At 48.3% G+C, this 26,546-nt stretch overlaps 1 protein-coding gene across 2 annotated transcripts in view; it reads left to right on the top strand.

Annotated features, from left to right (window-relative positions):
• Positions 1-26,546, top strand: part of VPS54 (VPS54 subunit of GARP complex) — a 90,943-nt gene that overhangs the window by 20,062 nt on the left and 44,335 nt on the right. For both annotated transcript variants that reach the window (XM_077315558.1, XM_077315567.1), the window contains 5 exons: positions 5,186-5,347; positions 9,415-9,656; positions 10,585-10,663; positions 12,714-12,748; positions 25,624-25,755. In XM_077315558.1, the coding sequence (XP_077171673.1) occupies positions 5,212-5,347; positions 9,415-9,656; positions 10,585-10,663; positions 12,714-12,748; positions 25,624-25,755 (624 nt within the window). In that variant the 5' untranslated portion in view covers positions 5,186-5,211. The remainder of the gene's footprint in view (positions 1-5,185; positions 5,348-9,414; positions 9,657-10,584; positions 10,664-12,713; positions 12,749-25,623; positions 25,756-26,546) is intronic.

Below are 26,546 nucleotides of genomic sequence, written 5' to 3'. Positions count from 1 at the left end.
AGACCAGAGCTGTGCAACTCGGAATAAAGAGGATACAACAAGTACTGAAGAGGATAAAGGGATTGACCTCACTATGGAGCCTCTGCAGAAAGTTCGTAAAAAGACTCAACGGCGTAGAGCGAGACGGTTCTTGGGGCCTTTGGAGCTCCAGAATAGATTTCAGGCCCTTGCAGAGGAAGTGCAAGGGTCAACAAGGGAAGAGGTCCCAAAACAAAGTCCAAGACAAAGGGAAGAGGCCGCGGGGATAGAAGGAAATGGAGTTGAGAAGAAAAAAAAAGGAGAGTACTGGTAATTGGAGACTCCCTGCTAAGAGGAATGGATCGCCATATGGCTGGGCCCGACCCCCTAACCCGAGAGGTGTGTTGCTTGCCAGGGGTGAAAATTAAAGACGTTTCAGAACGGCTGCCCAAACTCCTCAGATCTACGGATCGCTACCCATTTGTGATGGTCCATGTGGGAACGAATGACATGTCCCTGAATACCATCGCTCCTATTAAAAAAGACTATTAAGATCTGGGGAGGAAGCTCAAGCAAATGGGGGCACAAGTGGTATTCTCTTCAATCTTGCCTGTCAAGGGAAGAGGAATGCGTCGGGAGAGGAAGATAATGGAGGTGAATCAATGGCTGCGTAGTTGGTGCCGGCAGGAGAGATTTGGTTTCTGGGACCATGGGATAGGCTTTCTTGAGGAAGCCTACTAGCACCTGATGGACTGCACTTATCGAAGCTGGGGAAGAATGTGTTTGGCAGGAACCTGGGGAGATTCATCAGGAGAGATGTAAACTGAAGCCACAAGGGGAAGGAGATGATCAACATAGGGAGTGTAAGGAAGGAGAACGATCAGGGGCAGCCCAACCGGCAAGGCCAGCTCATAGGGAACCAAAAGTAAAAGGATTCAGATGCCTTTATACTAACGCCCGAAGCATGGGCAATAAGAAGGAAGAGCTGGAACTTCTCATGCTGATGGAAAGGTATGATCTAGTAAGCATCACAGAAACTTGATGGAATGATTCTCATGACTGGAATGTAATGGTGGATGGATATGAACTGTTTAGAAAAAACAGAATAGATCGAAGAGGTGGAGGAGTGGCACTGTATGTGAGGAAAGGGCTTACCTGTCAGGAAATTCTAGTGAAGAAGAGTATATCTACAGTGGAAAGCATCTGGGTGAAAATAAGCGAGGGGAAAACAAACAGTGTGGTGGTTGGTGTCTGCTACCGACCGCCTGACCAATGAGAGGATGTGGATGCTACACTTTGTGAGCAGCTTGAGAAAATGTCCAAGCGGCAGGACCTTGTGATCATGGGTGACTTCAGTTTCCCAGATGGAAGATAGAGACAGAGTTCAACGAGATCTAAACACAATGGAAAAATGGGCAAATGAGAACAAGATGCAATTTAATAATGATAAGTGTAAAGTTCTGCATCTGGGTCAGAAAAATGAAAAGCATGCCTACTGGATGGGGGATACGCTTCTAGGTAACACTGTGTGTGAACGAGACCTTGGGGTACTTGTGGATTGTAAACTAAACATGAGCAGGCAGTGTGATGCAGCGGTAAAAAAGGCGAATGCCATTTTGGGCTGTATCAACAGGGGCATCACATCAAAATCACAAGATGTCTTAGTCCCATTGTATACGGCACTGGTCAGACCACACCTGGAGTACTGTGTGCAGTTCTGGAGGCCTCACTTCAAGAAGGACGTTGATAAAATTGAAAGGGTACAGAGGAGAGCGACGAAGATGATCTGGGGCCAAGGGACCAAGCCCTATGAAGATAGGTTGAGGGACTTGGGAATGTTCAGCCTGGAGAAAAGGAGGTTGAGAGGGGACATGATAGCTCTCTTTAAGTATTTGAAAGGTTGTCACTTGGAGGAGGGCAGGATGCTGTTCCCATTGGCTGCAGAGGAGAGGACACACAGTAATGGGTTTAAACTTCAAGTACAACGATATAGGCTAGATATCAGGAAAACTTTTTTCACAGTCAGAGTGGTTCAGCAGTGGAATAGGCTGCCTAAGGAGGTGGTGAGCTCCCCCTTACTGGCAGTCTTCAAGCAAAGGTTGGAAACACATTTTTCTTGGATGCTTTAGGATGCTTAGGGCTGATCCTGCGTTGAGCAGGGGGTTGGACTAGATGGCCTGTATGGCCCCTTCCAACTCGTATGATTCTATGATATTTATATACCACCCTCCCCGAGGGCTCAGGGCGGTTTACAGAAAACAGGGAGGATACAATTAATAGTGGTCATCACCAAATGAGAGATCGTCACTCTAGGTACAGCTGCTCTGGGAGCAGTTCAATAGAGGTACCTAAAATGCAAGAGATTGGAGTGAAATTTGCAGGTCTGTAGAAGCTCCCTTGAGGTGCTGCGGTGGGGTGGAACAAGAATAAGCAAAGGATGTGAGAGGTAAGAAAGGGACAGGCGCTGGAGCAGTTGGTGCCTAGAGGGGAAAGGAGGGGAAGAGGGGAAAGAGGTGCCTAGAGGGGAAAGGAGATGCTGGGCAGAGAGGGCTGGCATGTTAAGTGGAGGAGGCAGGCAGACTTTGGGGACTCAGAAGAAAAAAGGAAATTGCGAGGCACAGTAATGTAGTAGTCTTCTCTCTATATATATAAGTGAAAAGGTCTGTTCTATCTTCGTCAGTGGTTGCTCTTCCAATATACTGTCATAATAGTAATCGTAGTATCACATTGGCAAAATGCTCATAATCGTCTTGGGATTTCATAATGACAGTATATTGACAGTATATTGGAAGAGCAACCACTGACAAAGATAGAACAGAAAGCGGGTCACTTAACCTAGGATCCGGTTTTGGTTGACTCTTTATTTTTGACCATTTAGACTTTATGTTATAACCTTTTCACTTATAAATATAGAGAAGACTACTACATCATTGTGCCTCGTGATTTCCTTTTTTCTTCTGAGTCCACATTAAGGAATCCACGGTTCTATACTAGACAGACTTTGGGGTCATGAGGTTCTTCCAGAGGCTATCCAGAAGTTATGCTTAGCAGCCTTGTTTGTTAATGTGGAACACATCTTCTGGCATACCCTCTGAAACAGAAATGGCTACGGATGTGACGTCCATAGTCCCGCCTCAGAGAGTGCACCAGAAGAGGCAGGGAAGTGGCTGGCGGAAGAGGCCAAGGCAGCCGCTGTGCCAACCCTGGAGGCCCAGGCATGGTCCCCGCTGCCACCACCCATCTTTTAAGGCTGGTCCCGCCCTCAGGAGAGCAGGACTTTGCCTGGGTGAGGGGGTGGCAGCAGAAGACCGGTGGTGGTGGTGGCGCAGCCAGCAGGGCTTGGTGCTGGCCCTAACCAGCTGCCACCTCGGCCATTTTGTGTAATATGTTGCACATAATGAACATGAAGCTTCTTGTCAGAAAAAATTGATTTCATTTGTTGTTCACCCCATTTATTTTAAAGATCCAATGTGTTGAACCAATAGTCCGGACTAATCCAAGTTCCTCAGGTCTCAAAAGCTAAGCAGGGTCAGCCCTGGATAGTAGTTGGATGGGAGACCACCCAGGGGGTCCGTGTCGCGAAACAGTAACTAGCAGTGGCAAACTGCCTCTGACTGACTTCTGCCTTGAAACCCCCAAGGAGGGTTTAAGTGCATTAGTTTTATACAAGTCCAGTTCTGTTCTCCTTCTCTCCCTCTTCTTTGCCCCCATCCCACCCTCATCATTTGCATTTAATGCTCTGTGGTTGCCGCTGTAGCTACTGGCTTTGTTGCAGCTAGCAAGGAAAGAGGTGGTCTGGCCAGGGAGCTGGGAAGAGAATCTCCTTTCACCTTGTCTCCCTTCCGAGGTCTTGCCAGCTTGGTGCACCTGGGGAAGTATAACCCACCTACTGCAGCTCATGAGTCTGGGCAGACTGCTCTGTTCTACTCAGTAGGAATGGTGGACCTTTCAGAACCTACAATCATCTCTGGGAAATGCAGAGCTACAGTTTCTGAGTGGATGTTTTTGCTAAACAGGGTCAGATGTCTCTCTTCATATTTATGTTACGAAAATTAAGAGATTACTACTGTGAACACTTTGATTTGGGAAATGCAGAAGAACACATAATGGTTAGCATCATGTATTCTGTAATTGGCTATTTATTTGCTGTTCATTTAATGGTGATTAAATCCAGTAAATGAGCCTCTTGTGGCGCAGAGTGGTAAGGCAGCCGTCTGAAAGCTTTGCCCATGAGGCTGGGAGTTCAATCCCAGCAGCCGGCTCAAGGTCGACTCAGCCTTCCATCCTTCCGAGGTCGGTAAAATGAGTACCCAGCTTGCTGGGGGGTAAACGGTAATGACTGGGGAAGGCACTGGCAAACCACCCCGTATTGAGTCTGCCATGAAAACGCTAGAGGGCGTCACCCCAAGGGTCAGACATGACTTGGTGCTTGCACAGGGGATACCTTTACCTTTACCTTTAAATCCAGTAAGTACACCCCTTCCCTGCATTCTTTGATAGAAGATGTAAAATTTATGGGAATTTTGAAACCTCAAGTGTGGGAGTGTTTTTCTCCGGGATTTCTCCACAGAAAGAAAACTTGGAAATTTTTAGGAAAATTGAAATATATGCAATGCTTATGCTTATGGTCCTATCAAACCTAAGGTAGTTTTACTGCTTATCAACATAAAATGCATCATTGACTACATACTTAGCATATAAAAGTATATTTGGCATGTTTATGGAAGTTAACAGTTTTAACTACCTTAGTTTTATACAAGCAACATTGCAAATATATACCCAATGCTAGAGAGAAAACTGCAAGGTGATGTACCCAATGCCATCTGGAATAAAACGGGGGGGGGGGTACAGGGTGGGAAGGCCTGAGGGGGGGAATTTCCACCTGATTTTTTCTGGGCATTCACATCTGTATTTTTAAAGGCAGTCATAAATGTTTAGAAATATGTGACATGAAGTCATCGTGGATTTTGCTCAATCATGGGGTAGAAAAACTCTCCTTAACTGCAGTAGGTCACTTGGAACTTTGGACTCGTGGTGTGTGTGGAAACAGGGACAAGAGATAAGATTATTTAGAACTCCATTAAAACGTCATCACTTCCGTATGCTGTAACCACAAGATGGCTTACTTTCAGTTTGCCTGCTTTAAATGCCTTCTGTTTGTAGAACTGAGTTATTAATATTACTGTCAAGTGCATAAACTGATGTGCATTTTTTTTAATGAATCCAGTACTTACCCAGCGGTGGCTTTATGCAATGGCCTCAAGCCACAGGTCTTCACCAGTGCCTCAGTCAAAGAGCAGTGATGCTTTCTTCAAGAAGGAAGTGGATTCTGCCAAGCGCTTTCGACCAGTGCAGTCACTGCCAGATGTGTGTCCTAAAGAACCCACAGGTAACACCTACAGTAAAACTTGCACAGAGTCTTCTTCTTTTAGCAGTTAGAATAGCCTGTGGGCTTTATTGTTCCAGATGTTTCCTACTCCTCCAACGAATTCAGGGCAAGGGGGTGTGAAGGAGGGCTTCCTCCTATTCCTAGAATTTGATTCTCACTTGACATAACAGAAACTCAGACTGCTACCATTGCTTCTGGCTGTGGCTGGAAGGTAGCCTCTAATAAGAGGTCTTTTAGCCCTCTGGGCTAGGGACCACCGATATATCACATTTTTAAATTTGTGGTGATCAATGACTGATTGAGGCGGGCACAACTTAAAAATGGCAGCCACAGGAGGCAGACCCAACTACAAAATCGTGGTCACAAGAGGAGGAGCCAATCACAGAAAGTCAGCGAGTGATGTCTTAATAGTAATTTCTCAATATTTCAGGCAGAAGTGATGTTTAACAAGATGCTTTTTAAAATGGAGATACTGTTTCAAGTTATTTTCTTGCATACACACAGTTTACTCTCAGTCACACAGTGAAGATCTGTGGGATAGGTGGCCACTTGGGCAGAAGCGAAATTTTAAAAATCTGAACAGCGAATAAGAGGCCCAACTGGGCAGAACCTCCTCGCGGCCGTGCCCATTTTCTAAAAACATTTTTCAAGCAATGGGACAGCTGTCTGTCAGTCAGCTCCATGGCATCATTGGGCACTGTGTTGGGGACCCCCGCTCTAGGCTTTTGAGGCGGTAAATCAGCCAGATTGCAAGTGCATTGGTAACAGCATGGGAGAACATTGGAAGTTTAAATCTACATATTAAAAAATCAACAGATAAAAATTGAGTTTATTAATGGGGAAGTCAGCATAATTGGAACTTTGTATGTCAAATCAAAGAACATTTCTAATGCTGGATAAAAAAAAATCTTTCTTTTGCACAGTTGCGTGATTCTAAGAGTTAGTCCATTTTCCAGTGTCACCAGTTTTGATTTTTGGGAAACAAGGAACCTTCATGCAGTGTGTGCATGTCCTAGCCAGACAAAGGAAACCAATACGTCCTCAAGAAGGACGTAGATAAAATTGAAAAGGTACAGAGGAGAGCAACAAGGATGATCTGGGGACCAAGCCCTCTGAAGATAGGTTGAGGGACTTGGGAATGTTCGGCCTGGAGAAAAGGAGGTTGAGAGGGGACATGATAGCCGTCTTTTAAGTATTTGAAAGGTTGTCACTTGGAGGAGGGCAGAATGCTGTTTCCGTTGGCTGCAGAGGAGAGGACACGCAGTAATGGGTTTAAACGATATAGGCTAGATATCAGAAAAAAACTTTTTCACAGTCAGAGTAGTTCAGCAGTGGAATAGGCTGCCTAAGGAGGTGGTGAACTCCCCCTCACTGGCAGTCTTCAAGCAAAGGTTGGATACACACTTTTCTTGGATGCTTTAGGATGCTTAGGGCTGATCCTGCGCTGAGCAGGGGGTTGGACTAGATGGCCTGTATGGCCCCTTCCAACTCTATGATTCTATGAATACCAAGAATTTTTGCAGGCATCTGAGAAAACATTTGCAATTGGAAGAGAGGAAGGATTCCCTGTCTGGATCGTAAACAATCTCTGTTTTACTAAAAGTCAAGATCTGAGGAGGAGCAGGGAGAACTTTTAGGGCTGGCAGAAAAGCATAACATGGCTGCATCCTGGAAAGGCCTGTTTAGAGCTCTGCTGCAGCCCCTCATTCATTCATTCATTCATTCATTCATTCATTCATTCATTCATTCATTCATTTATTCATTCATTCATTCATTCATTTCTTAGATTTATTTCCCATCCGCCTCTCCCCCTCCCCCTGCGTAGAATAGGGAAGCTGGTGGGAGCCTGAGACAGCCCCAATGCTCTACCACTTGCATCCATCGATGATGCTCGGGGGAGGCTGAGCGTGCCCCCCCCCCCCCGGCCAGCTCTGCCACTCTACCTCCTCTTGTACTCCTAAACACCAAGAGAGCCTCCCAGACTGTTTTTAAAAGTCCTTCATTACTAGTATAAAAATAACAAATGAACAGTCAATATGGCCAATATGAGAGTTCACTCAGCTGCAAGTAGATTTGTCCAAGCTGAATGGATCTACTTTCCGCTGAGATTTACCAAAGGAGCTAAAACACATGCTAACCGCAGGTATTGTGGTCAAACTTGATACACTTGTGGCCATTACAAGAAAATGTCAATTTATGAGAAAGAGGAGGTTTATGTGGGGCGGGTGTTTTTTGTCTCCCACCCCATTGACAGTGGCCAGTAGTGCTTGACAAAGAAGAGTTTTTTTATCGTAGATGTTAATATAAGAAGAGCCGAGTTGAATTAGGCCAGTGGTTCATGTAGTCCAGCACCACGTCTCATGCAGTAGCCAACAAGTTTCTCTGCAGGGCCAGCCACAGGACAGAGAGTTAGAGGCCTTCCCCTGATAAGAACATAAAGAGCCCTGCTGGATCAGACCAGAAGTCCATCTAGTGCAGCATCTCGGCTCACACAATGGCTGTCATGAACCCTGGGTCCCTGCCCCGGTTTCTAACTTCTTTCCCCCAACACTTCCCAAAACTCCCGCCTGGTGCCTCAGTATCTCTCATCTGTAAACAAGCGGTATAAATAAAACAGTAAGGGGTGGAGTGGGGGGGAGCTGTCCGGGATGGGGGGAGGCAACAATTGGCCCCTTTCCCCAGGACTGACCAGTTGTAAGGTGCGAAGCACCTCCCAACCCCCCCCCCCCCATATGGGCCAACTTCGCCCCACAGCGGCCATTCCTCTGCTGGCCACCAAGAGGCAAGGTAGGCCCAGAGGCCCAGGGAACCTGGGCCAAGAGGGAGGGAGAGGCCTTCGTGGCTGGCCCGCGCCAGTCCAGCTCCTTCCCTGGCCGCAAAGCCGGGAAGCTAGGCCAGGAGGGGGGACTTGGGCCTGGGAGGGGGGGGCCTTTCGGGATGGGAAAGAAACAGGGCCAGCGCGTTGAAGCTGCGGCCTCTGGTGGGAGGGGAGGACTCGGGGGGGGAATGCCCTTCCCCGCCGCCTGGCCAGTGCAGCCGCAGCTGCCGGGGGGAGCCCTTCCCCGCTGCCCAGACAGCGCAGCCGGTGACCGCACTGCCTGGGTGGTGGGGGAAGGCTGTGGCCTGGGATCGCGGGTGGAAACCCTTCCCAAGGGGGGAAGCCCTCGTTGCTGTTTCCCCCCCACACACCCAGCTCAACGGACCCCTCCCCCTCCTTCCCCCTCTCTCCTTCCCCCTCTTGCCATGTCCCCTTCCATGGCACCCTCCTGCCTGCCTCCTTCTCCCTCCCTCCCTCCCTCCCTCCCTCTCTCTCTCCCTCTCTCTCTCTCTTTCTCTCTCTCTCTCTCTCTCTCTCTCTCTCTCTCTCTCTCTCCCTTTCTCTATGCCTGCCTGCATACCTTCCTTCCTTCCCTCCCTCCCTCCCTCCAGGGAGGGGAGCCTCCTACACCCACCCACTGCCCGTCAGAGCCCGCTGCATTGGTCTTACAATGGGCTTAACTTGTAGTAATTTCATCAATCTCTGTCATGTACCCCTTAGTCCTCTCCTTTCTAAACCAAAAACTTCCGGAATCCTTGGCTTTTCCTACCACCCTCTACTCTAGGCTTTCTCAACCAGGGTTTCCTGGAAGGGTTTCCCAAATGTGTGGGTTCATTAATTTTAATTATTTTTTTCAATTTGATAAACATTTATCAGGTGATATGGCCATATATGGTCATGTTGACCTCTTCCCCTTTCCCCCAAGGGACAGTGATAGGACTGGAAAGGGGAAAGAGGGGAGGGTCCCCAAATGGGCATGTACACAGCTATATTTCCCACCCGTGTTCTGCACAGACACGCCACTTCTTGCGTTTCTCAAAGCGTGAAGAATGTTTCAGAGGTTTCTCAATGGTAAAAGAGAAAGGCTGCTAATCATTTTGGCTTCCCTCCTTTGTACTGTTTTCCAGCTCTGCTGTGTCCTTTTTGAGATATACTGGGTATTCAGTTTTTCACTGAAGCCATAGAGAGAGCAAAAATTAAGAGATATCAGATGATGTGTGTTAACAGGGGGTTGTCCTGCATCATACAGGTGATCCAAACAGCTTGCACGACAGCCCGTCTTTAGTGGCCGATCAACATCGATGGACTATTTATCATTCCAAAGTAAATCTCCCAGCAGCCCTCAATGATCCTCGGTTAGCAAAGAGGGAAGCAGATTTCTTCACAAAGACATGGGGACTGGACTTTGTCGACACAGAAGTTGTGCCTTCGCTCTACCTCCCACAGATCAACAAAGTTGATTTCTCAGCATACCAACTGGACATTGTTCAGGTAAAAGGTGGTGGTGGGGGGGGGAATCCAAGAATCTTTACATGTTTTGTACTCTTCTGTGTCTCATAAGTGGGGCTTCCAGCCTTTGGGCGGGGCCTGAAGATCTTCTGCCATGATAGTTGACCTCACGATGATTGAGATCAGTTCTCCTGAAGAACGTGGCTGCTTTGGAGGGTGGACTCTCTGGCCTTGTACCCCGCTGAGGTGCCCCCTCCCCAAACACTGCCCTCCCCAGCTCCACCCCTCAAATCTACAGGTATTCCCAAGAGAGAGCTGGCAGCCCGACTCATTAAGCATATGAGTAACCATAGTTAATGCATCCACTTCTGATTTTGTGGCACTGGATAATTGCTTCTCTCTGCTGTTATTTTATTCATTTAATGTAATTTTATTTGCATCAGAATAGCCTTGCTAGAGCTACAGTGCTGTGCACTATAAATTAAGTTACTGACTTAAGTTACCAGGACAGCCTAACCGCAGAAGCTAGGCAGGATCTTCTCGGGATCGGAGGTCCAGGGTTGCTAGGCAGAGGCAGGCAGTGGCTAGACAGCCCCACAGGGGGGCCGTGAATCAACTGTGGCATGACAGCAGCAGGAGAGACAGCCATGCAGTGCGGGTGGGATTTCTGTCATGCTGCGGCTGTTGTGCTCACCACCATATATTGTGTAGTCCTGTATTTCAGGGGTAGTCAACCTGAGGTCCTCCAGATGTTCATGGACTACAATTCCCAAACGCTGGCAGGGGCTCATGGGAATGTCCACGAACATCTGGAGGACCACAGGTTGACTACCCTTGCTGTAGTTCACTTGGTCAAAAAAGGTTTCGAAAAAGATGTCACCCCACACAAAGGGATGGTGCTGTGTTTTAAGAACAAGTTCATATTTCAACCCCAGAATGTTTCTTTTGATCGCCTGCCTCTATTTTGCAGAGAGAGAAGATTCATGAGAAATGCAAGACTGTTTGTCCTCCTAAAGATACTTTTGACAGGACGCTGTTGCACACTCATGGTAGGATTGTCATTCTCAGTGGTTATGGTTGCCACCTCTGGGTCAGGAAACACCTGGAGATTTGAGGGTGGAGCCTGGGGAGGGTGGGGTTTGGGGAGGAGAAGGACCTCAACAGGGCATAGTCCCACAGAGTCCGCTGTCCAAAGCAGCCAGTTTATCCAGGGGAACTGGCCATTGTCATAGTGGCACATCTCCAGGTGCCACCTAGAGGTTGGCAACCCTGTCAGTAGGCATGTACATTTAAGATAAGGATTAGATGCATTGCACATGGCTATAGAACTGTGAGCACAAAAAGTGCAGCGGTTGTGCAAATCCTCAGACCAACCTTATAGAAACCCTTTGGAACTGCCCATATGCAGGCAGTCAAGCAGCTATGAGGCCTGCGATCCATCTTGATTTATTCTTTCTGTTTTAAAAGTCTTTAATTTTGGTAAAAAAGCTAGTTTTGGTCATCATTTGGTCATCAGTGGCAGAAACTGGTGCAAGTTTGATGCAAGAATGGTGGTCAAATCATGTTACATTTATTATCCTCTGTATTCCTTCTTTCCATATTCCTAATACTGGGGCTGCTTTTACCATGGGGAGAAGGGCATTGCGGGGCAGGGGCAGACAGAGCAGCTTCAACCCTTCCCTCCCCTGCCATTGCCCCTGGCCAGATCTTTGCTCCTACTGGTGAAAAGTCAAGAGTATATGTATGTTTTTTTAATCTCCGTATTTTTAAAAAAAATCTCCGTATTTTTTTTAAATCTCCGTATGGGGCATCCACGGCTTGTCTGTTCTTTTCTGTCGAGTGGGAATATGGCTAAAGAGGAAAGAGTTAGAGAGTTCCACATACTTCTCCGTCTTGAAGATGCATGCAGAACAGCTGCATTTGGAAAATGGATAAAAGAGCGGGCTTAGTGCTGTGGGAGATCATTTGCTTTGTCTGCGGAAGGTCCATGGTTCAGTCCCCGGCAGCCCCAGTTAAAAAGAAAAGAATATGAGGAAATGAGCACATGATGTGCAGTTTGACCCCGAGAAATGAGAAAATTGTTTCTTGCTCCCTTTGGTGCTTCTAATCCTTTACACTGGAGACATTATAGAAGACTCTAATTTCCCTTTTTATTGTCCATTTCAGAAGCAGCTGCAGAGCTGTGGTAAGGCTACAGGGATAAAAAGGGTGAAAGTTCTTCCCTGTTAAGTGGCTGGAGGAATCCAGCACACAGTTTGCTCTTAATTGCCATTATGTGTCAGAAAATACTCTCCTAAACTGCTATTGGGGTTTGTTTGTCCTGGGAGGACACATCCCATCCAAAGGCCTCCCTCCCTCCCTCCTGAGCTTCTCACTTTGGTCTCCAACTGATGGGGAGAGGGTGTTGCATGTCTGTTGAACAGTTTAATTTTTTTAACTGGTTCAGACTTTAACTCTGTGGATTGGGAACCGCTATGAGTCATCTGCTTTCTGTGCTGCTCAGGTAATATCAGATGTCTTGGAACTCCAAGAGAGAGCACCGTGATACTCATCCTTCCTACGTAAACATTGCTCCCAGTTTCGAGTTGGCCAGTATTGTCATAGAAGGTCATGGCATTGTGGAGTCCTGCCATATAGTCTAAGCTCCCACCCTCTTCTCAGCAGCACAAAAAGGACTGACAAAGATAACATAGTGGGGGGGGGCAGGGAGAATTAAGGACATTAGAGAGTCTGTTTTATGTTCTGGACCTTACTGAGATCCTTTTGTCATTTGGTTGAAAGTATGCCCTGGGATCCAGTCCATTTCCAGCATTGCCTGGGTGAAAAATTCTGTTCTTCCTCCTCCCCAGTTTCTTCAGTTTACCAAGTGAGAATGGTTGCTATAATTAAAACATTCTCTTCACTCTAAAACCACTGTGCTCCTATCCTTTAGAATTTTAGAGATCCAGATTTGGGTACAGATTGCATACATTGCACAGGGATTAACAAGGTCTTTTGTTATTTGATGTACGTTGAAACCCAGTGGGTGAGCGATGCAGTAAAACGTTGTAGTAAAAAGACATGTTTGTAATAATGAGTTATTTTTATTTCGTTTTTTAGATAAATCCAGGACAGAACTGGAGCAAGTACCTAAGGTATGATTGCACAGTGTCTTAGGAAGCAGTACATTGCTGTTCATATTTCTTGCCTAAAGGACACAGATCAAGACAGGTAGCCACGTAGTCTGCCTGGAGCAGCAGAAAAGAGCAAGAGCCCAGGAGCACCTTCAAGACTAACACAGTTTGTGGCAGGGGAGCAGCTTTCATGTATCTGTATCTGAAGAAGTGAGCAGGGACTCAAAGAAGCTCACCCCTGGCCACAAATCTTAAGATGCCACGGCTTCCCTTGTCTACTGCTATAGGAGACATTAACTGGATGGGTCCAGGGATTTCATCAGTAGAAGGTGCTGGTGGTGGTGGAACCATCTTGTGTTTCCCTCAACCCGACAGTCCTTCCTGCTGTGGGGAAATTAGATGCTGGCAAACATGGAACACACCTGGGGCTGCTGACAGGAGAGGGCAGGATGCCCCCTTTCCCTACCTGCTGCCACATCCTCACCCATTCGACTGATAGCCCACCTGGTTCCTGCAGCCTTTCCTGTGTTCAGAAAGGATTGATAAGGGGGAAGGATCGTGGGAAAGATCAGCAATCCTTGCCTCCATGGATTATTGCTTGATCCAGCTATGGAGAGCAGTATTTTAAGAGATAGTCTTTCCCTCTTATAATAAACAAAGGGGATTTCCTTTGAGGCAACCTAGAATGGAGCTTTGTGGAAGCAAAAGCTGAGCCTCATCGCCTTCCCGGAGCGAATCATGGTATCCTCTGGAGAAAAGAAAGCCGATCAGAAATGGGGAACGTCCCAACGCAATTTGCTCTGCAGCAGGAGATGCTGCAGCAGGAAGAGACCATCCAAAGTCATATGCGTTCTTCCTGTTTCCTGCTCTTTCATGAGCTCATATTCTGTGAAAGGAGCTCCCTGAGTCATAGAATCATAGAATCATAGAGTTGGAAGGGGCCATACAGGCCATCTAGTCCAACCCCCTGCTCAACGCAGGATCAGCCCTAAGCATCCTATAGAATCATAGAATCATAGAGTTGGAAGGGGCCATACAGGCCATCTAGTCCAACCCCCTGCTCAACGCAGGATCAGCCCTAAGCATCCTAAAGCATCCAAGAAAAGTGTGTATCCAACCTTTGCTTGTTTAGCTTACAATCCACAAGTACCCCAAGGTCTCGTTCACACACAGTGTTACCTAGAAGCGTATCCCCCATCCAGTAGGCATGCTTTTCCTTTTTCTGACCCAGAAATATCAATGTCTATTGAGCCTGGGAACAACCGGGGTAGGGTTGCTCCTGCCACAGCAGGGGTGGGGGCACAGGGCTGCCAGATCCAAGTTGGGAAACCCCTGGAAATATGAGGATGCAGCCTGGGGAGGACAAGTACATGGTGAGGTGCTGTACCATGGAGTCCACTCGCCGAAGTATCCACTTCCTACAGGGGAATTGATCCCTGTAGTCTGGAGACAAACTGCAATTCCAGGGGATCTCCAGGCCCCAGCAGGACGCTGGCATCCCTAAATCAAGGACTTGGAAAAGCCTCCTTTATTTATGGAGAAGAAGAAGAGTTGGTTCTTATATGCCGCTTTTCCCTACCCGAAGGAGGCTCAAAGCGGCTTACAGTCGCCTTCCCATTCCTCTCCCCACAACAGACACCCTGTGGGGTGGGTGAGGCTGAGAGAGCCCTGATATCACTGCCTGGTCAGAATGGTTTTATCAGTGCCGTGGTGAGCCCAAGGTCACCCAGCTGGTTGCATGTGGGGGAGCGCAGAATCGAACCCGGCATGCCAGATTAGAAGTCCGCACTCCTAACCACTACACCAAACTGGCTCATCATGGACATCATGGACTCATCATGTTTTTTCCCATTCTGGATTTTGATAAGGAAATACAATTCTTATTGCTTCTAGTCTTAAGTTAACGGCCTGTCTCTGCCAATGCTCTGGTGGATGGGTTGTTGGCATGGTCTGGGTGTAGCGTAGCCTGGAAATCCAGGATTGTCTGGCAGCCAGGCAAGAGACGCTCAAAGGTGTTTTGCCAATGCCTGCCTCCATGTCATGACCCCCCCCCCATTGTTTCTTGGAGGCCTCCCATCCAAATACTAGCCAGGGCCTGACCCTGCTTCAGCTTCCAAGATCTGACAAGAACAGGGCTCCAATACTCCTGGTACAGTCCATTTCATTGTTGGAAAACTGTTGAAATTGTTGGATCAGTCTGGAATTACAAATCTAATTACTGGTTGTCATATTTGTATCCCAACTCTTAAAAGAGTTCAAAAATGGGATCTGTGGAGTTTTATCCTTTGGAAAGTTGGCTTTGTATTTGGGTAGCTGAGGAAAAATCATCCTGGCCTTGGACCAAGGCATTGCCTCTCACTTCCTCTGGTACTTTGGGAGGAGTAGCGGCTTGTTTGATACAATTGTTTAGAGCAGGGGTAGTCAAACTGCGGCCCTCCAGATATCCATGGACTACAATTCCAAGGAGCCCCCTGCCAGCGAACGCTGGCAGGGGGCTCCTGGGAATTGTAGTCCATGGACATCTGGAGGGCCGCAATTTGACTACCCCTGGTTTAGAGCACTGAGAAGTGGTGCAATTGTGCAATTGTGCAGAAGATGGTCGGGAGACATAGTCGTGGACACTCCCATTCGGAGGCCCTCCCCTCTCCTTCCCAGCCCCTCCAGGCCTTCATTTGCTATGGGGGGGGGGATCAACATGACCATATATGGTCATATCACCCGATAAAGGTTTAACAAATTATAGATATATAAATTTATATATATATATATATATATGGGTTCCATGAAACCCAGGTTGAGAAAGCCTGACTTAAGGTGAGGAAGAATGTTTTCTACCTAGACTGGCCTTTCCTAAACTAAATTTAGCTAATGTTGTCGCTCATTTGGTTGGATGTAGCATCAGATATACCCTCAGTGCATTTCAGTGAAAGAGATGCATGCATAAGTGCCATTATCATGGGAATACTCTGCTCGTATTGATTACAACAGGATCTACGCATACTTAATGCTGGATGTAGTCACTGACCCTGTCAAAGTGACTTTTAAAAAATCTCTTGGTATAAGTCCATATCCCATCAGTGTGCCCTCCTCTTTTCCCATACTTATTACTGGGGATTTGTTTTCTGACAGCAGATATTTTGCCCTGTGTTATTGAGTACATCCCTCTATCCTGTGAACTCCCACAGTCAGGGGGAAATGTTTTTTAGTAATTATAAGCACATGGAACAATCTGTCCATGTTTGCAACTGTCTCCTCCTCAGGAAGTCTGTTGCATGAGTGTGAAATCATTACGGAATCCTACAGGAACAATAGCAATGGCACACGGATCTATTTTGGCCTGCTCTTGGGCCTGATCCGGAATTTACAACTGGTGCAAAATGCGGCCATAGGGTCCTCACAGGAGGGCCCACATCCAGCCTGTGCTAAGGCAGCTGCATTGGCTTCCGGCTGCTGCCCGGATCCAGTTCAAGTTTCTGGTTCTTACCTTTAAATCTTCGTGGTCTGGGCCCCACATCCCTCAGAGACCGTCTTCTGCCCTATGCCCCCCACAGAGCCTTATGCTCTGCGGGAGCAAATTTATTGGTCCTACCCGGCCCTAGGGAAACGCGCTTGGCCTCAACCAGGGCCAGGGCCTTCTCGGTCCTGGCCCCTACCTGGTGGAATGAGCTCCCGGAAGAGCTGCAGGAAAGTTTCAGGATTCCACAAGGCCTGCAAGACGGATGTCAGGATTGTAGAATCTCTGTCATAAATTAGCCTGAGTTCCTCCATGTCAGTTATATTGTTTAATTGGACCTGGCGCCTGCTAGCCCCGGCCTTGTAGTTTGTAAGCAATAAAATAGAATAGTGATGTTATTTTAACCTTATCTTGTTATGGGCTCACAGGGTTGTTGTCACTTCTCTCAAGGATGGGAGTTTGGAATCCTGTTGTTGTTTCACATATGTCTTTTCTCACTAACCCCCCTCCTTGGGAACTGTCAAGTTTTGGGCGGGAGAAATGTATTGATAAGCTGAGGCAAATCTGGCTTCGAGTCAGATTTGACTTTCAGTCCAATGCGTATAGTGCTAATCAATAAAACTATTTTCTTTTGAATAAGTTTTGTTGTGAGTTTCCTGTGCGTCTGACATCAAGTCAAATCTCACAACTCCTTTCACCTGCAAAATGCAGGGCGAGGGACATACTTTTTCTGAGCAGGGAGAGGGCCTGGATTGGGACCTCTCCCAGGGCGACGGCGTGGGTGCCGGCCCGCACAGCTCGGGCATGATGCGGGCAATCTCGGGGACAACCCCGGGGCCCGAGGAATTTTTGGAACGACACGTCACCCAGCGCAGGCGATTGTCTAGATACGACCGCCCTACTGGGGATGAGAGGTGGCCGGAGCACCTGGGACTGCCTAGCTACGCGCTGGAGCCTGTGGGTGAGACACAGGACTTGCAGTACAAGCTGGACAGGGTGACTAACTGGCTGCAGGATCTTTCGGGTCGGCTGGATCCGGAGGAGAAGCGCCGAACGCAACGCCTGCTGAAGGAAGTGCTTGGTGGTGGTGCGCACGATACCAGCCTGCGAAGAGCGAGTGGTGGGCTTGCACTGCGGGAACACGGCATGGCGGACACGCAAGCAGCAGCGGATGCTGAGGCGTTGGCCAGGGCCAGGGCGCAGCTGGAAATCGAGGCGGAGGCAGAGGCTCGAGCGAGAGCGCAGAGAGAACGAGAAGGCGAGGACGAGGAGCGAGAGGACGAAGGCGGCGCGGGCGGCGATGGAGCCGGAGGGGACGGCGCGGACGGAGGCGAGGATGCAGCAGCGGCGGCGGCCGCGGCGGCGGCGGCGGACGTTGCGGGAGCCGAGGCGGCGGCGGCAGCGGCGGCACGCGAAGCGGCGCGAGCGGCAGCGCGAGCAGCAGAGGCGGCACGGGCAGCGGAACGAGCCAGAGTGGCGGCGGGGAGAGGACGAGGCATCGGCCGTGGTGCAAGACCCCTAGTACCGGCCCCGGCACCGGCGGATTGGGGCCCAGGGCGCCTACCTGCCCACCTCCGTGGTGTGGAGATGCGGAGCACCTATAAATTCAAGGCTAAGTTTTCCGGGGACCCCTCCGATTTTCCTACGTTTCTGGTGCATCTCCAGGCCTACATGATGGAAATGGGGTTCACTTTCCAGGACGACGCTGAGAAAGTGCGTTTCGTGGGTCAAGCCCTAGAAGGTAAAGCGGCCAAATGGTTCGTGGACTTGTACCGTTATCACCCCCAAGCCATCCGTGACTACAACCATTTTATGAGAGCCCTGCGCCAGATGTACGTGGAACCGTTCGAACGAGAGACTGCGGAGAAAAAACTCAGGGCCCACCGGCAAGGGAAGTTGTCAGTGGTCGAGTACGCCCGGGAGTTTAAAGAGCTGGCTTCCTCGGTGCCGGACTGGACGGAACCCCAACGCGTGCTGTCGTTTGTGGGGGGCCTCAATCCTACCCTGGCTGACAAATGCCTCCTCCTGGAAGACCCGCTTACAGTTGAAGGGTGGGTCCAATTGGCGGGGGAGATGGAAAATCGATTGGAGCGAGCTTCGATGGTGCAGGTCCTGGCAGGCAAAACCGTGGCGAAAACTTCCACCCCGGCGAAAGTCAAGCCCCGAGCCAAGTTGGAGCCGTCTGAGCGCACCCGGCGCATGGAAAAGGGGCTGTGCTTGGGTTGCGGCCAAGCGGGGCACTTTCTCGCACACTGCCCGACAAAAGCAGCAGCGGCCCCGAGGGCCGTGAGCAGCGCCCCACCGAAAGCCCAGCCCGCCAAGAAAACCACTCCAAAGAAAAGTGCCAAGTCTCTCCTGGTGCCAGTGGCTGCCGTGCCAGCAGTGGACGACTCGGAGGAGGGAAGCGGGCTGGAGGACGAGGATCAAGCCGAGGAGCAGTCGGGAAACGAGGACGGTCTGCTGTAAAGGCGCCCCGCCAGCAGGCCGCCAACAGGGGCAAACGCGTGGTGAGTGATTCCCCCTTGCTACTCCTACCTGCCAAGCTCTCCAACCCCAAGTCCGGGAAAACAGTGGGAGTCCGGTGTATCGTGGACTCGGGGTGCACCCAATCCCTAGTGAGCCCGGCACTGGCCGAGACTTTGGGGGTGGGAAAGGTGCCGCTGAGGGAACCCTTGCCAATCACCCAATTAGATGGGAAATGTGCTCCCGGAGGGGAGGCCACGGCGAAAACGCGCCCAATGGACTTGGACATAAAAAAACATTGGGAGCAAATCCAGCCTTTGGTAGCCCCTCAGTCTGCCTTCCCTTGTGTGTTGGGGTTGGATTGGCTGAAGGAACATGACCCCCTAGTGAAGTGGAAAGAAGGGACTGTGGACTTTACCTCTCCCGCCTGCGAGCAGCACGCTCGACCGCGGGATCCCCCACGCACGGGGATTGTGGCCGCTTTGGGATCGGGGGGGGCAGCGCTCCCTCCTGAGTATCGGGACTTTGCTGATGTGTTCGCGGAGGTGGAGTGCAACCAACTTCCTCCCCACCGTAAAACTGACTGTGCCATTGAATTGAAGAAAGGGGAACCACTCCCCAAAGCCAAACTTTATTCCATGAGCCCCCGGGAAATGGCGGAGCTTAGGGAATTTTTGGATAAGAACCTGGCGAGGGGTTTTATTAGACCGGCCACATCTTCATTGGCGGCCCCGGTCCTTTTTGTAAAAAAGAAGGACGGTTCGCTACGTTTGTGTACTGACTACCGTGGGTTGAACGCGGTCTCCACCTGCAATGCCTACCCGCTCCCCCTGATAAAAGACTTGTTGGGCCACTTGGGGAAGGCACGAATTTTCACGAAATTGGATTTGAGGGAAGCCTATTACCGAGTTCGGATCAAGAAGGGGCACGAATATCTAACGGCTTTTAATACCCCCCTGGGGCAGTTTGAGTACACTGTAATGCCGTTCGGCCTCGCCGGCGCTCCGGGCGTGTTCATGAATATGATTAATGAAATTATGCATGATTTATTGTACCAGGGGGTGATGGTTTACATTGATGATATTCTTGTGTATTCAGAGAATGTTGAGAGTCATGCTGATCTGGTGCGCGAAGTGCTCAACCGCTTGCGGAAGCACCAATTGTTTGCTAAACTGTCTAAATGTGAGTTCCACCGCGATGCGGTGGAGTTTTTGGGGTTCCGTGTCTCCCAGGCTGGGATTGAGATGGACCCTGGCAAGGTGCGCGACTTGCTGGCTTGGGAACCTCCCCGCACCAGGAGGCAACTGCAAAGTTTCTTAGGATTCGCTAATTTTTACAGGACTTTCATTCCCAATTTTGCCAAAGTGGCGTTGCCCCTCACTGACTTGTTGAAAACCAAACAAGGGGGAAAAACGGCGAGCCGCCCGGGGACGCCCCTTTTGTGGACTCCCCCCTGTCAAGACGCATTTGACAAACTGAAGTTGTTGTTTACGTCCGAACCAGTACTGGCCCATGCTGACCCTTCTAAGCAATTTACTGTACAAGTAGACTCCTCGGACGTAGCAATGGGGGCCGTGATCCTCCAAGAGGGGGAGGACGGGAAATTACACCCGCTGGCCTATCTGTCAAAGAAATTCTCGGGTGCAGAGCGAAATTGGGCAATTTGGGAGAAGGAGGCGGCCGCAGTAAAATTGGCCCTTTCCACCTGGAGGCATTGGCTAGAGGGGTCCGCGATCCCATTTGTAGTCTGGACGGATCATAAAAACCTTCAGGCACTCAAGCAGCCCCGATCGCTTTCCGCCAAGCAAATGCGTTGGGCGGAGTTTTTCGCCCGTTTCAACTTCTCCCTAAAGCATCTGCCGGGTAAAATGAACTTTTTGGCAGATGCATTATCACGCCTGCCCCAGTACAACAGCAAACGAGACCCATTGGTGGACACCGTTTTCACCCCCGCCCAACTAGGGATGGCCGCCGTGACGCGCCGCCACGTAAAGACTGTTACGCCCATCCCAGGGGGCTGGGTCCAGAAGGAGATGTCACAAGATCCGGAGTTTGGCTCCCTCCGCCCTGATCTGACTGAGAAAGGGGGGCTCTTTTTTAAGGGCGGGAGACTCTTTGTTCCTGTGGCGGCCAGGGGAAAAGTTTTGAAACTTTGCCACGACGCAAAAACTGCTGGACACTTTGGTTTCGTGAAAACTCTGCACCTAGTCAGGAGACAGTATTGGTGGCCGTCCCTGCGCAAAGATGTGGAGAAATATGTGCAGGGATGCCCTATTTGTATTGCCTCAAAACCGGTTGGGGGCAAGAAAAAGGGGCTATTGCAACCACAGCCCACCCCCTCTCGTCCATGGACAGATGTCACTATGGACTTTATTACGGACCTCCCTCCCAGCCACGGGAACACCGTCATATGGGTGGTAGTGGATGCTTTTTCTCCGCAGTCTCTCGCTCTTCCACCAGGTTTATGGTCTGTTCTCCCATGTCCACCCCAGGAGTTGGTATTTAGGGGGGGGGGGTAGTTGTTTTTTGTGTCGCCGCATTACATATTACATTTTATATTTTATATATCTTGGATACTGGATAGGATATTATGGATTGTATATTTTAGGGGGATTTTATCAGGGGATTTTATCTGTTGTAACCCGCCATGAGCCTCCTTGGGAGTGGCGGGCTAAAAATTAAATAAATAAATAGATTTGAGGTTTGACAGCATCAGAATGTCCCCAAACCGTGAAAATGCCAGCAGGTCCAGGTAATCTCTCCAGGAAGAAGAGGGATCCTATCGAAAAGCATGTGAACCAAGTGAAAGCAAATGTACTGAAAATGCAGTTGTGGTCTAGACCAGCCATTCTCAACAGGGGCCACATAGCCACTTGGGGGGCCCTGGCACATTTAAAGGCGGCCGCAGACTGGAAAATGTAAGAAGGGAAACGGGAAAGGTTTATGGGGGAGCTTGGTTACTGAACCGATGAAATTCCCTTTTTTCGTTACATATGAAGACATTAATTGCTAATAAGTTTGACCTTCATCGTGAAAGGAAAAGAAATCATGTAATCCATTCCTTTGTGCGTCCTTGAATTAATGCATTGAAGGAAAAAATGCTCATGTTTCTCTTGGTGGAATGTTCTTGAAATCTGTCTTGCGTGTATATAATACAAGGTACATTGAATACAGTTAGCTCACTCTTAGCTTAGGCCTTTTCTAGCCTAGCTCCATTGTGCAAGCGGCCAGCCTACTGCAGGTGGCCCTGGAACCTGAGGAGAGCCCCTAAAAGTCCGAAGCCCAGAAAGGTTGAGAATGGCTGGTCTGGACAGCAATGCCCAAGCGGGTGACAAGTGGCAATGAGGTGCTTCCAGTGGCGTCAAAATGAAGAAGATGCACTAACACACGAAGATGACAAAATTGTCTCTGTAGCTTTACTTTGGTCCTACAGCGGAAATTCTTGAGCTGTGGTGGCCGCTGCTGACCAAGCAATGCGTTTAGAAATCTGCACAGCTAATGAGCTCTGCTGTAGAAGCCCTTGAGAAGCCTTTTCATGCAAAATCCCTACCTGCCCTCATCCACTTCCTGAAAAGATTAGCCAGGTGCTGGCAGGCACCCTGTTGAGGGCCTCTGAGTGAAGGGATTGAAAAATAGTTCCTACCGTATGAATCTGAGCTTGAGGATTATCCTGGGCCCATTCTGCACACGTTGGATAATGCACTTTCAGTGTGCTTTTGCAGCTGGATTTTCCTGTGCAGAATGGGAAAATCTGCTTCCAAAGTGCATTGAAACTTCATTATCCCTCATGTGCAGAATGGGCCCTGGATGATGGGGTGAGGAGAACTGGGTAGCCCTTCGACTTGCGAATCTAGACATCATTATGACCGCACAGAGAAGATTGAAGTTCCAGGGGAAAGCAGCTCAATGGCATTGTTGTGCCGGGTTCCATTGAACCAGCTTGTGCTCTGGCCGGGGGGGGGGGGGGGGGGGCTCAAAGAAATCTGAAACACCTACTTTTTCCTTACTAAGCTGGGTTACGATATTCTTACTATGTTTAATATGAGGATCCCGCATAATCCGGGTACACAAAGAAAGCCCTGAAGAGATAGGAAGGTTGGACGTCATTGTTATTCAGGGAGCACACTAATGAAGCCGGGGATAGAACTGGCTTTGGCAGCAATATCAAAGAACCAGTCATAAAGCCCCAGCAGGGAGGTTATTGTTCTGCTGCCCGGATTTTCTTTTCATGCATACAGGAGGCTTGTATGGCGGAGGTGTGCTAATGAGAGAAAGGGACTGATGCTAAATGAGTTGCCCCAGGATCTATAGATCACTTGAAAACCAATTACCATTCTTTTTAAAAATCATTTGTAAGTTTAAAAAATGTCAGGAGAGTTCCTCTTCCTTCCCCTTTCATTGTTATGCAGACAGAGCATCATCTGTATTGTTCAGGGCATATGTTGGGGGGGGGGATATACATTTATAGTAACTTGAAGCTTTCCAGAGCATGGCCTAAACAGCTGGGGGGGGGGAGGTTATGGGGGGAGTAATAGAGTTTGAGCCCTAACTCACCTTCTCTTCAATGTGCAGTTCTTGACTTTTTCTTCCTCAGTACTGACCCGTAACTGCCTTTTTTGGGCTAGATGATTCTTGAGGTCCCTTCTATGTTGTATATTATTCTATAACTATTTCCCATTCAGCATACAGAGTGTTGTTGTTAGGTGCAAAGTCATGTCCGGCCCATTGCGACCCCATGGACAATGATCCTCCAGGCCTTCCTGTCCTCTACCATTCCCCGGAGTCCATTTAAGTTTGCACCAACTGCTTCAGTGGCTCCATCCAGCCACCTCATTCTCTGTCGTCCCCTTCTTCTTTTGCCCTCGATTGCTCCCAGCATTAGGCTCTTCTACAGGGAGTCCTTCCTTCTCATGAGGTGGCCAAAGTATTTGAGTTTCATCTTCAGGATCTGGCCTTCTAAGGAGCAGTCAGGGCTGATCTCCTCTAGGACTGACCGGTTTGTTCGCCTTGCAGTCCAAGGGACTCGCAAGAGTCTTCTCCAGCACCAGAGTTCAAAAGCCTCAATTCTTTGACGCTCGGCCTTCCTTATGGTCCAACTTTTGCAGCCATACATTGCAATTGGGAATACCATAGCCTTGACTAGATGCACTTTTTTTGGCAGGGTGATGTCTCTGCTTTTTAGGATGCTGTCTAGATTTGCCATAGCTTTCCTCCCCAGGAGCAAGTGTCTTTTAAGTTCTTTGCTGCAGTCCCCATCTGCAGTGATCTTGGAGGAAAATGAAATCCGTCACTATCTCCATTTCTTCCCCATCTATTTGCCAGGAATTGAGAGGGCCGGATGCCGTGATCTTCATTTTCTTGATGTTGAGTTTCAAGCCAACTTTTGCACTCTCCTCCTTCACCCGCATCAACAGGCTCTTTAGTTCCTCTTCACTTTCTGCCATTAGAGTGGTATCATCTGCATATCTGAGGTTGTTGATATTTCTCCCTGCAATCTTGATCCCAATTTGTGACTCCTCTAATCCCACCTTTCTCATGTGCTCCGCATACAAGTTAAATAGGCAAGGCGACAGTATACAGCCTTGCCGAACTCCTTTCTCAATTTTGAACCAATCAGTGATTCCATGTTCAGTTCTCACTGTTGCTTCTTGACCTGCATATAAGTTTCTCAAGAGACAAATAAGATGCTCTGGTATTCCCATCTCTTTAAGAACTTGCCACAATTTGTTGTGCTCCACACAATCAAAGGCTTTAGCATAGTCAGTGAAGCAGAAGTAGATGTTTTTCTGGAGCTCCCTAGCTTTCTCCATGATCCAGCGTATGTTGGCAGTTTGATCTCTAGTTCCTCTGCCTCTTCGAAATCCTGCCTGTACTTCTGGAAGTTCACAGTCCACATATTGCTGGAGCCTAACTTGTAGGATTTTGAGCATAACTTTGCTAGCATGAGAAATGAGTGCAATGGTGCGTTAGTTTGAACATTCTTTGGCATTGTCCTTCATTGGGATTGGAATGTGAACTGACCTTTTCCAATCCTGTGGCTACTGTTGAGTTTTCCAAATTTGCTGGCATATTGAGTATAGCACTTTTATACAGAGTGTAGGGACATGGTTAAAAGCTAACAAAGTGATTTTTTATTTTGTGTGGGCCAGAGTCAGGTGCAGAATTGTAGGGTCTCATTTGGCAGGCAAATATTCATCCATCCATGACCTTGAGACAAGCAATGAAAAAATAATAGAGTCAAGAGGCTCCCCCTGGAAAAATCAAGATGCTACACATTGGATTGTATGCCTGATTGTTTTAAAAATGTTCTTAAAGGTTTTTACATAATTTTAGCAATTATTATTATTATTGTATTATTTTTTCCTACGTTGGAAGCCGCTCCAAGTCAGCAGTGCTGGAAGGGGCGGGATATAAATCCAAGAATAAATGCATTCATGCCTGCATGCATGCAAGAAATACCAACCAAGAACATGCCCTGATCTGGAAAGTGTGATCTCATCACATCTCGGAAGCTAAGCAGGGGTCAGCCCTGGCTAGTATTGGGGTGGGAGACCTCCAAGGAAGTCCAGGACTGCTACGCAGAGGGAAACAAAGGCAAAGCCACAAGGGAGTGGCAGGGAATATAAATCTAGTAATAATAATAATAATAATAATAATAATAATAATAATAAAAAAACCCACCTCCAAACATCTGTTGCCTTGAATACCCCCTGGTTTCACAATAAGTTGGCTAAGACTGGTTAGCAGTAAAATAAACAAAAGAAGGACAGAGCACTCACAGGAGCAGTGGTTGACCATCTGGCTACCTTCCCTGAGGTGGTTAACAGGCTTCATGGAATTCCAGGACGTGTTTCTTTTGAAAGGGGAGGGATTATACCGCTGGTCTTGCTTTCCACTGGTAGGTTAGCAAAGTCTGCATTATGAACGGAGAACTGCTAATGAAGTACATAAATAATACGTGAATGGTTTCTTCTTACAGATTTTTATGAAGCCAGATTTTGCCTTGGAAGATCCCTCAACTTTTAATATGGTATTACCTTGGTCTCATTTTAATACTGCTGGAGGGAAAGGAAATCGTGATGCAGCTTCTTCCAAGCTGCTTCAGGAAAAGGTAAGCCGCCCGTTTGGTCCCATTTCAGCTATTTAATAAGCTCAACAAGCATTTCTTTACAAATGCCTCACACTGAGGAATTAGACTTGTAAATGGAGATCCAGCCACAGGGCACAGAGTCTGAGGCCTTCCCCTGATAAGAGCACAAGAGGCCTGCTGGATCCAACCAGGGTCCATCTTGTCCAGCATCCTGTTTCTCACAGTGGCCAGCCAGTTCCTCTGGACAGCCAAACCAGCACTTTACTAGCCTCTGGGCAAATTCCTTCCTGACATACAAGGGAGAAGGATCATGCCCAGTCTTAAAAAAATACATTTCAAACCTTTAAAATATATCCTAGATTAGTACCAGCAAATAAGATATATATTTGAAATTGTTTTAATGGCATTTACTTTTGTTTAATATGGTTAAGTGTTTTATATGGTTAAATGAGGTACACTGCCCTGAGCCAGTTCAGTGGGAGGGCAGTAGGGAAATTACATAAATATTTAAAAATAAATAATTATTGCAGTTTAAAGGAACAAAAATTCACCAGCTGGGTGACCTTGGACCAGTCACAGTTCTTTTAGGGATGTTCTGACAGAGCAGTTCTCTCTGAGCTCTCAGCCTCATCTATCTCACGGGGTGTCTATTGTGGGGAGAGGAATGGGAAGCAATTGTAAGCCACTTTGGACAGTGAAAAGCGGGACTATAAGAACCAACTCTCTTCTTCTAATACATGTGCTAGGATAGCATAGCCCTGACCTGAATAGCCCAGGGTAGAAACCTAAGGCACTTTTAAATGATATGAATC

This window comes from Paroedura picta, chromosome 1, assembly GCF_049243985.1.
Source record: "Paroedura picta isolate Pp20150507F chromosome 1, Ppicta_v3.0, whole genome shotgun sequence".
In the NCBI taxonomy this organism is placed as follows: Eukaryota; Metazoa; Chordata; class Lepidosauria; order Squamata; family Gekkonidae; genus Paroedura; species Paroedura picta.
The sequence above is the reverse complement of the archived record's forward strand: the minus strand, read 5'-3'. Positions and strand labels throughout refer to the sequence as shown.